The 12,005-nt window shown below is 40.3% G+C and overlaps 1 protein-coding gene across 3 annotated transcripts in view; it reads right to left on the bottom strand.

The window, feature by feature from the left end:
* Positions 1-12,005, bottom strand: part of mast2 (microtubule associated serine/threonine kinase 2) — a 162,593-nt gene that overhangs the window by 127,686 nt on the left and 22,902 nt on the right. For 2 of the 3 annotated variants that reach the window (XM_008280999.1, XM_008281001.1), the window contains exons 2-3: positions 4,230-4,380; positions 1,313-1,500 (exon numbers count right to left, since the gene is read on the bottom strand). In XM_008280999.1, coding sequence (XP_008279221.1) covers positions 1,313-1,500; positions 4,230-4,380 — 339 coding nt within the window. The remainder of the gene's footprint in view (positions 1-1,312; positions 1,501-4,229; positions 4,381-12,005) is intronic. The other variant, XM_008281000.1, reaches the window with a different exon arrangement.

Here is a 12,005-nt window from a genome sequence, read left to right as displayed (position 1 = left end):
GACAAAGAAAAGCAAGTAAAACATGACTACTTTGATCACCGTGGATCACCATTTACAAGGCTTTGCTTTTCTACATTTACAAATGTACCTTTTATATAGCTGATTTTTTTTTTTTTTTGATTGTGAAAATTGTGAAGATTTCACAGTTGTTTGACCAATTTTTAGATGTTTCAAGGAGTAGAACAACAGAGAGTTTAACAAATGAAGTATCATCGAAAATCATTACTGGTTGCCGCCAACAGCGATAATAGCTTTGCTGATACCACCAAATACATGCAGCTCCACTCAGCTCCAGAGCTATTCTATAAAAACTGACTTGAAGAGACGGCAATAGACCCCAGATTTTAAAACAATCCAAATGTAATGTTTTAAACTGACACTTTTAGTTTCCTGTGAGTGGGATCAAACATTGAAAGGTAAATCAAAAACCCTGCAGTTCCCAGCAGGGGTCATAGTAGAGTGCATGCACAGAAAAAGCAGACACAGTCAGGGATGTGCACTCATACGCATACCATAGAGCAGCATTGATCCAGACTACATTTATATGAGGTCAGCACTGCACTGTGCAGCATCTTGACCCACTACACTGAACGGGGAAAACACACAACTATATCACACAAACTGACATTCCTGCCTCTATTTCTTTTTCTCAGGAAGTGAACAAAAGTGTGTGTGTGTGTGTGTGTGTGTGTGTGTGTGTGTGTGTGTGTGTGTAGGGCTGGTGGCTGTAAAAGCCTGAGTCATCCTCAGTCTGCATCCCTGCATTCAGCTGGCAGAGCTTCAGTCTAATAGACGGGATCCATACAGAGCAGTCTGCAGATCAAATATTAAATAATCTGGCTACATTAACAGGCCTCATATGGTGAAATTACATTTTCAGTTTGTTTTTTTTTGGGTTTTTTTAAACTTGAAGGTGTAAAATGAAAGCTTTGGACATATAAAGATGTTTTCCTTGTTCAACAGAACTATGAAAGAGTATTAAAACAATATGTTAACCAGCCATCACTTTACAGCCATTTCAATGTCGCTTCTCTGCACTACAAAAAAACTGATTTTACAACCACAACATTCCCTGACAACTCTTGAACTTATAATCAGATTTTTCATTCATTGGAAAAATGTTTTCCTGGTCTTAGCCAAAACACAGGATGCCATACAGCCAATGTAGGCAAGCACAATTGTCTCGCCTATATATTTTCTTCATCACCAACTCTGAATCTGAGAGCTAATGACAACTGTAAGGATTGGGAACTGTTAGTAGTATTTGTGTTGTGTGCATTGGGTGTAGGTGTGCTTTTTTTTCAGTACTGACCAGTCCAGTGAGTGAGGGAGCAGACTGTCCCAGAGCTTGGCTCCTCATACGAACCAGGCTGTTAAGCTCTCCTCCTGCAGACGTTCCTCCGACAGCTACAGGCCCTCCTGCGCCTCCAGTAGGCCCCTGCCAGGCTAGCTGACTCACTCCAGCATGCAGACTGCTGGACAGAGGGAGCAGCTGCTTACCTGTGGAGGGAGGAGAGAGGCTCAGCACAAACCCATCCTACCAGCTTTTCAGCTGAAAACATTGTAAAATCATTCAATCAAGAATCAATCAGTGTCTCCTCCCTCAGAATCAGGTAATTCTTTTTGCACGATACCTTTAATAACTTTAATGAAACCATGCAGAATTTTATTCTCATATCATGTATATTTTTTGAGTTACAGGCCCATAAGGTACCTAGGGGTAGGTCAAAACTTCATCATTTACATCTGTTTCAGATATTGCAATCTAAAGCCAAAATCTCATTTTTGTTCTGCAGATTTTTTCTACAACCAACTTTAAGCATCAACAGCAAAACTGAAGCAGTTTAAACCTATGGCATAGAGGAACAGAAAAAAAAACATTGGTACCCTGAATTTCTTATGTGTTTCATGTTAATTCAGCAGAAAAAAACTTTAAAATCTAAGTTTTGGGTACATTTTGAAGGGTCATATGACAATGTGAGATACTGTAGGTCAAAACAAGTTAAAGAAAATGCAAGGTCTCATTTTTGTCTACATTATGATGCCAGGCTCATCGTCTAGTCATGATATTTGTGTTGTGATACATGTTTTGAGTGTCTTGCCTATCCTAGATGTTCATTGTGCAAAATTTACAGCCGAGAGACGTTGCTGAACATCAGAGCAATGAACGTCAAAAATTGAGGCAGTCGCTTGTGATTTGGACGTACTACACCATCATGGAATCCAAGCGGAGACTACACCGGCAGTTACCCGAGAGAGAAGGAAGCGCAAGCGGAACTAACGTAAACAATGTCCGCTCCCTCGACAACAAGCTGGACGAGCTACGTTTGCTGAGAGAAACGCACAGAGAGTGGAAAGACTTCTGTGTGTTTGCTTTTACACAAACATGACTCCATGACACCATCCCAGACGGACATACAGCTGGAGGAGATGACATCGTTCTGGGGGGACAGACAGACAGCTAGCTCTGAACTTTTCCAGAACCGCTGCAGGAGCAGGACACTGAACATTGTCAGGGACTGCTCACATCCTCTCCACAAACTGTTTGAATTGCTGCCTTCAGGCAAACATTACTGGAGCACTGAAGGAAGAATCTCCAGACTGATCAACAGCTTCATTCCACAAGCTGTCAGAACGCTGAACTGGTGATCCGGATATGCAAACACTTCTTTATTTAATTGCTTTTAGTCACTGGATCCTGAAGAAATACCTTTCTTATCTTGTTTGTACTACTTGTATGTACAGCAAAATGACAATAAACTTGATTTGATATCTTCTGTGTAGAAAGATTTTTTAATAAAGGCACATTTTGATGTTGACACTATGACTTGAAGTTTTTAACAGAGCTTATGTGTGTTTTTCATCCCTGAAAATGTGATATGGCTATCTGCTTAATGTTTAATAGACACCAGAAAAAGTAATGCACATATAATAAAAAATGTATAAAAGCAAAATTTTAACTCCTTGTATACTTAATGAGACTGTAACTTTAAACTTATATATTAATAGTGCCACAATTTTGTATGGCTTCATTAAATATGTTGAAGTTATTATATGTGAAAAAATTGGTTGGGTAGAGGGTTAGGTGGGAACTTTTTGAGATATGGCTGATTATATACAGAACGACCCTGTAATCTTTCCTGTAATGGAATCACCTGACTCTGTTTGAGCAAAGTTTAGTGAATTACATCCACAGCTAATTAAGACATAATGGTTCTCTAGACTGAATTACTGAGATTCAAAAGGGACTCAAGCTCACATTAATTCTTTCCACTGCAGTAGCTGTCATATTTCCAAACCAAAGAGAAATATTCATCTGTCCATTATCTATACACCACTTAATCCTCACTTGGGTCGCGGGGGGGCTGGAGTCTATCCCAGCTGACTTAGGGCAAAGGCAAGAGACACCCTGGACAGGTCGCCAGTCTATCACAGGGCTACACTTAGAGAAAGACAACCAAGCACACTCATATTCACACCTACGGACAATTTAGAATCACCAGTTAACCTGTTTTTTGGACTGTGGGAGGAAGCTGGAGAACCCGGAGAGAACCCACACTACACGGGGAGAACATGCAAACTCCACGTGAACCGGCAACCTTCTAGCTGTGAGGCAACGGTGCTAACCACCGAGCCACATTGTAGCCCCCAAAGAGAAATATGAAACACAAAAAGCAAACAAGTCCAGGGAAGCTATCACAGATTCACATGAGAAAAAATGTCGTCCAGTCTCTGTTTGGTGGCATATGGCAAATAATCTGAGGGGAAATTGTTACTTTACAGATTATGGCTGAAGCAGATTGGTGCAAGATTAGGGACAGACATGCTCTGTAGCTATCACGACTCACTGGCTAACTTCAACTAACACTGGTCTTGTGTGAATAGAGCTTAACACAACTAAATTGAGGATGTGTCCTTCGTTGAATAACCACAGTTAACAATATTTAGCAGCATTTGGTGATAATATTACAGGAATAAAGTCTCTGTTCTACCGTAATAAAGTTTATAATATCCCAAATATTCAAACTCCAGATGTTATAACATTGTTCTCATTGTATGCTGAAACTGTTTCTAATAAATGACAACTTTATCATGTAATATTACACTAATAATAATCTAAGTATAAGTTCACTCTTTCATATTGAAAACTGTGAGTCATTATCTCACACCACCTGGTTTGTAGGTATGAGTATGCAGTGTGTGTGTGTGTGTGTGTGTGTGTATTTTACCAGTCATGGCCATGCTGCTACGTCGAGCCCGGTTCTCATCCTGGCTCAGTTGGCGGTGCAGTTTGGATTTTGTAGCAGCACTTGCTGCGGGTGACAGGTCGGGATTACTCAGCTTCCTGAAGAGGAGAGGAGGGGGAGCTGCAAACTCCTTCTGGAGACAAGTAAAGATGGATAGAAGAATAAAAATGCACATCAGACTTTGTTCAGAAGGTATCAAGGATGAACGGTGCAGATTAGGTATTGTAATTCTAAAAGAAAACTGGTTCCAAATACACTATTGGCCATAAAGCTAGAATAAAATGTTGTTTTTTGTTTGTTTTTTGGCTTGTTTTTTTTTTCCTCTTCTCATGAAATGACTGTGACGATGCAATTTAATATTGATAGATAAAGTGTATCTTCTCAAAACTTTATTGATATCGCAATATGCATACAATACATATCACAGTAAAAATCAAACCACAGTTACCTTTTGCAAACTGTGTATTCAGGCTTAGACTAAATTGGGGTTTGTAGTTTAAGAGATACACAATGAACCAATGTTGCGTCACGCTGTAGCAGTCTATTCACAAAAAACTGTCACCAAAAAGCCGCAAAGACACGCACACACGCACACACGCACACACACAGGATGTGAGATGCAGGTATTAGCCTGCCAGTGGCCGTGCATTTGACACAGCTTTCTAGATTTGTTGAGATTAGTAGCATTTTTGGAAAGTTCAAGCTGTTTATTTGACACGTGCTGCACCTCGATGTAATAAAAACAATCCAAACAATTCAACCAAGACAGAGGGATGTACATTTGGACGGAAATTGCATCCACCATGCTCCAAGAGTTTATGTAACACAGAGATACAATCTATCACATCCATCACTAAGCTCCCAGATGAGCTCAATGATGAGACCTTGCAAAACCATACAAAGAATACAAAGATGATGCAGCTACTGCATACTCATCAGTGACTGTTGTGTACATGATGTGGCTTAAATAAGCTGAATTCTGCCAACCCCTGTACAGACAGTCAGCAGATGGACAGTTGTGCTGGGTTGAGAAGCATTCATCCAGTGTCATAATTTAATTGCAGCTCACAGCAAAAGACAGAGAAGAGCCACTTTCAGATTGTTTCTCTCGCAGCAAGAGGTCCAAGGTTCAAAAACTCTCTTGGCTCTTGAATGTGTTGACTGTTGAACCAATGAGCTGGTGCCTTGAGAAGTGCTGCAAAATTACTGTGCTGACTGGCAATTCAAATAAATTAATTTTGTTGTGCCTGATGCAAAAGCGCAGCACAGGTGAATGGATGGTGAACTATAACGTGATGAAATAGCAACGAGGTTCGCTGTTTTGTGTGATTTGATGATGCAACGTTTTTTTCACCACATCAAACGGTACCAGAAAGGGAGGAGAAAGCTCCACCGAGTGATGTTCCCAGTCAGTGTGCTCTCCTCCACTCCAGAGTAGAAAGTCCTCAGGACCTTTAGAAAGACTGAATTTTGTCATCTGTCTAAGGTAACAGAGCCTCATCTTCTTCACCTGATTGTCAATATGTTTGGATCATGACAGATTCTTAGAGATGTGCACTCCCATACTATTTTTTGTAAATGACTACCTTATACAGTGCCATCCAGCCCAGCAGTAATATAGTGTGCAATATACTGTATGTGTCAAATGCTATTTGAGCCAGCAGCTTCTCATTTGGAAATCATTTTCATTTGTACCCTGAGCCCCTTTAAGGTGCACCTCATATCTCAGCCATCCCTATGTCTGATCAAACTAAAGGAACGCTATATACTTTAACACTGTTTATCTGTCCACCTCTCTCTTGTCTTTCAAATCCAAGCTAATGAAAAAAAAAATAAATTCCATCATCTCTACGGTGATCCACGTTGGTGTCTGGGCCTGCTGTTGCTACATGTCTGGCTCTGCTGCTGTTTGGCCTCCAGCAACTGCACTAGTTGCTGTCTGCTCTCACGACACTAACGAGCAGACAGCACATTCATAGTACAGTCTGTACTGTTTCACCACTCTCCTGCTGAAGCTTCAAAGGACAAGGAGCTGAAACTGCTTGAGCAGACAATGGAATGTGAAATTATTTTAGTTTATTACTTCCCCTAAAGTTCTGTCAGTGCAGACATAACCTCAATAATCAGTCACATCATTTATCAGTCTAATTTGACAAAAATAGCATGAACTTTCACTTTAGGTCATAATTCACAACAAGTGAGAACACAATAACACTGTCATTTTGCCCAATCCCATCTTCAGCTATTTCATTGCTGATGGGAAAATGTAAACTTCTCCGATACCACAGTGAATGCACTGTGTTAAATTAGGGGCAATGGATCGCTGTACCAGTAGAATTAGTCAAAGAGTTTCTAGACAATACCAAAATTATGTGGAATGCCCAAAAAATACAAGACATCGTGTTACACAACACAAAGACATAACTAGCAAGTACTTAGCTGTCATTACTTCATTTTGATCTCAAAACACAAGTACAGTTTCTTCTGCATTTTGCAAAGTTTTAACTTTGCAGATACCTGGTAAAGTACTCAAAAGTACCTTTGTGATAGCTCTTGCCACAGCACATTCTGCCATGATAACACACACACACACACACACACACACACACACACACAGACACAGAGACACAGAGACACAGAGACACAGAGACACAGAGACACAGACACACAGACACACACACACACACACACACACACAGACACACACACACACAAGCAATGTCATCACAGCTAGTAAAAATGTTTTGTCTAATTCAACCAACACATGCAAAACATTTAGTGATTCCAGCTTCTTTGGAGGTGTCATCTGCTCAGGGTTGGGCAGTGGGTACCGATTCCCAATTGGAACCAGTTATAAAGTTCTGACTCTGAAGGATCATAAAGAACGTTTAATTTCAATCAGTTTCTAAACACATTTGACTCACGTTTCGTAACCAGCTGCTTCTACAGTATAAAGCAGTGTAGATGTGTGTGCGTAGAAACTGTGACTGGTCAAACAAGGAAGAGCAAGCTTCCAGCAGGTATGGATGTTGTTTGCTGCAAAAAAAGAGAGCAGCAAGCAGTTTGACAAACAGTTAAGTAAGCCATGTGCAGGGTAGGGTGTTGTTTTGTTCAGCAACATAGAGACAGCAGCTGGGTTTTGCTTGTCTGACTGCTGGAGGGTGTGAGGGGCATTGGGACAGGTACTGAGTGTCACTATTAAATGAGCCAGGGGGCAAAATTAGTAAATACTGAAGGATTGATAAGCTCTGACATTAACAGTTCTACTTTAGAAGGTAAGAACATGGTTGTGTTGCACATTCTTTCTCATCACCATAACATGTCTAAGATGCACTTTTTCTTTCCAAATGTAAACCAGATTTTTTCAATTTGGTGTGTGAGGGGCGTAGGCGCACTGTCGTTCACCTGCAGCTCTGTACAGCAGACACAAGAGATGATGAAGGACAAACAAACTTTCAACAGTATGATCACACTTCACTACAGCTAATGCAGAAAATGTGTGTTGCCACAAGAGTAACAAGTCATTTGCATATGTCAGTCTGTCAAAACATTCAGGAAGAGTTCATCACATACACATGGAGAAATGTTTAACTGCTCAGCTCATTGCTCATACTTCGCTATCCTGGTATGTTATGTGAGCTAACAGCCTGCAACACCAACTTCCATCCATCCATTATCTATACACCGCTTTATCCTCACGAGGGTCGCGAGGGGGCTGGAGCCTAACCCAGCCGACTTAGGGCGAAGGCAGGGGACACCCTGGACAGGTCACCAGTCTATCACAGGGCCACACTTAGAGACAGACAACCAAGCACACTCACATTCACACCTACGGACAATTTAGAATCACCAATTAACCTCAACATGTTTTTGGAGTGCGTGGGAGGAAGCCGGAGAACATGCAAACTCCACGCGAACCGGCAACCTTCTTGCTGCGAGACAACAGTGCTACCAACTGCGCCACCTTGCAGCCCCAACACCAACTTAACTAGACTATATAGGAATGATTAAAATAAGCATTCCCCAGCCGTTTGCTTAACTGTGGCTGTGTTCATAAATTCAGTCTGAAATTCAGAGTATCATCTGAACCATCGTTAAGGATTTCAGTTTCACTTTCAGAGCACACTAAGCAGGAGTGATTCAGTGATTTTGAGGCTGCAGACACTCTTTCTCTAACCTGGTGTTTCTCAAAGTGTGTGACATGTCGCCCTGGGGGGCCGAAGAGGCATGGCAGGGGCGCACGGCAAATACACAAACTGCACTGTCATGGTAACCGTCCCCAATTCATTCTGCTCCGTCCATGCTGATCAGCTGTCAGAAGTTGCGGAGAATGGAGAAATATTTTTCCAGGACAAAAAGGACAATAGAGCAGGAGACAAACAAGGTACAACCTCCCAAAAAAAAGTCAAGAAAATATGACTAGGCTTATCTTGCTCTTGGCCTCACAGCAAATGTGGTAGGAGGTGAGGAGAGGCCCGTGTGTTTTGTGTCAGAAAACTCTTGCAGCAGACAGTATGACACCAAACTAATTAAGAAGACTCATGGAGACATTACATCCCAGTCACGTGAAGAAGCCACTTAACTTCTTTCAGAGAAAACTAGATGAATACTGTAAGCAGGAACATTGCATGGTAAAAGCTGCATCAGTAAACAGCCAAGCATACAAGGTTGCAGAAACCACATACAATAGCTGAGGTTCTTATACTCCCCACTGCTCTTGATATGGTGTTAGCAATGGTTGATGAGACAACCGCCCCAAAATTGAAGGCTATCCCTGTCTAATAATACAGTTGCAAGACATATACGCAACATTTCAGATGATCTTAAAGAACAACTCATAGAGGTCCTAAAAGACAAACGTTTTGCATTACAAGTGGACGAAGCTACTTATTACGAAGTAATAAAGACTGTTCACTTGTTTTGTTTGCTTTCTTAACTCCGAGTCACTGCGGGAAGAGTTGTTGTTTTGCAAGTCCATCAAAGGCAGAGCGATAGCTGATGAGCTCTTCAATATTCTTGACAGTTACCTGACAGAACATGGACCGAAATGGAATAACTGTGTGGGCTTTTGTTCAGATGGCGCACAGACCATGGCGAGGAAAAAGAGCTGACTGCGACACTTATCCAGGGGATCTTGCCAAATATGCAATGGACACACTGCGTCATTCATAGAGAGGAGTTAGCATTTTGACTGCTCATGATATTTATTTAGTTTCAATAAATTTGAACTCGACACATTTCATGACTATATAAGAGGTGGAGGGGCCTGAAAGTTTTTTGTCCTCTGAAGGGGGGCCTGACAGAAAAAGTTTGAAAACTACTGCTCGAACTGAATGTTAGTGTAAGCCTTAGAAGTGCTTCAGCTCTGTTTTTGCACGACAACTATATCACACAGTAGAAATACTATCAAAGAAAAAGTCCTGCATTTATTTTATACTTAAAAGTGAAGAGTGAAAGAGGTTTAATCAATGTACTGGCATTTACCTAATATATGTTCAAGGTAGAACTTTTAATTCTGATATAATGCCGGACAGTTTAACGAAACAAATTACATTTATTTTTGTGAGTAAAACCTGTGACGCTGTCCACAGAGCTCTGATTATCCCATCAACACAACATTAGTGTTTGTTAAGTGATTTACTCAAAGGATTGCTTTCTTTTGCTGCAAATCCCTATTAGCACAAAGCTAAGGATTGCTTCGGGCTGAGAGAAGACAAAGTTACCCTTGCTCCCTGACCATGATCCGGACACAGCAGGAAAAGGCCCAGTACAAAACACCCAGTACCACATACCTTCCAAAAGTTCCATAATGTTAGGATTCATTTGCAGTAACTGAAATGTTCTCACTTGGTAACTGAAAAGTAAAACTACAAGATAAGGAAAAGGGGCATGACGGTAAAAAGCATGTATTTTGTTCTGAAGCTTCTCAAAGCAAGCAAAGCTATTCAGGCTTTGCTGTACTTTTCCTGTCATTTTTTCACACTATGCATCCTAGAAATATACAATTACCTCTTCAACCTGTAGGAAATGTGGAATGCAGACATCCACATTTGATGCATAATCAATAGCATTCGTTAAATGTCTTGATACCTATCATCTACCACCTCACAGTCACTTAATTCAATAAAAATATTGAAAAGACATCAATTAGTATACAATTTATGTGTACATTGGTGAGGAATGAAGGCTACTGTGTTTGACCTCCACCATCTGTCTGTAGCATCTATTCCTGTCTCTAATACTGCACCCCAATACATTGTTTGTCAGGATTCTGTGCTTTACTAGCTTGTGAATAACTCAAATTGTATTATTGTCTCGCCACAACCATAACTTGGGAAATGCTGCTACCAAACTCTTGTAGATCGATTGGACATAGAAACCAGAAAACATACCACCATTGCAACTGTAATGTTAGCTTTATCTAGCTCTTTGTTTTTGCTGATAACATTTATACGTGGTAGGTAGCGTTTTATACAACACTGCTGTAAAAAATTGCAGAAAGACATCATTATATCAGGAACAGTGATTCTTTTAAGTGACAGTGAACACAACACACAGACTTTAAGGAACTATTCTGCTTTTTGAGGCTCTTTCCAGCTGACTAAAGTAACCTTACTTCCCTTATTGCAACACTTTCTTGTGACTGCAGCAATGTGCTGCTACCTCTGTCACACACAGAGATACTCATATCACACAGCAAATCTTGTAGTCTACTTGAGTCTTGTCTTTCAGTAAAAAGGGGATGTGCAGTCAGGCTGTGGCTGTGTAAACTCACTGGTTAAAATGTATTACTTCATCCAGTTATTAAGCGTTTGTCTATAATTGGTAGACAGAGATGGGCAGCATCGGAGGAAGTACTCAGATTCTTAACTTAAGTAAAAGCACTAATATCACACTGTGAACGTGCTGCACTGAAAATGTTTCCCAAAATAAAAGTATGCAAGTATAATCAGGAAAATGTACAAAGGTAATACAAGTAAAAGCAATTAATAGAAACATGCCCTGTGGTTGTTATAATATAATACAGTATATTAAATTGTGAGTTAGATCACTCACTCATACATTAATGTAAAAGCAGGATTGTATTGCTGTACCAAACCTAACCACCTTCACCTCAAAGAATCGCAATCAGCAATCAGGATTCGTTAAGAACCAGAATCAGTGAGCGGAATTAGAATTGATAAAATACAAACAATACCCAAATCCACAAAACAAGCAAAAATGAGCTTGATGTTAAAAAATCTGAATTAAGGAAATAATATTTTTTGCATTCTAGTGGTAAGTGTTCAGTTTTTCATCATCCAGTGACACTATAGTTCGATACTGTTAAATCCATTGACGTCTCTGCATTTGGGGCCAGTGAGGCCTGGCCTCACCATATGTTGCTGTGGAGCTCTATGCTGGCTTCAAATAATGAAGTGGGAAAAATATTGGTCTGTATAGAGTAATAATCTGTAAAGAATATTTCATCAAGAATAATACTCTAAAAAGACCAATTACAGTCATGGAAAAAATTATTAGACCACCCTTATTTTCTTCAATTTCTTGTTCATTTTAATGCCTGCTACCACTAAAGACATATTACCTGAAGAATACAATGAGCACAACAAAAAATGCAGCTGATTGCATAACATTGTATGTCCTATTTGACATACTTAAGCTTAATTGTATTCCCAGGGTATATAAGAGGCCATTTCGTGTCATAAGCAGCACTGCACATGCAAAGGCCTAGAGTGGTTTCCTGCTTACATTCAAGCC

This window comes from Stegastes partitus, unplaced genomic scaffold (genome assembly GCF_000690725.1).
Source record: "Stegastes partitus isolate 25-593 unplaced genomic scaffold, Stegastes_partitus-1.0.2 Scaffold218, whole genome shotgun sequence".
Lineage (NCBI taxonomy): Eukaryota > Metazoa > Chordata > Actinopteri > Pomacentridae > Stegastes > Stegastes partitus.
Note: the sequence above shows the minus strand (reverse complement) of the source record. Positions and strands in the feature narration are given on the sequence as shown.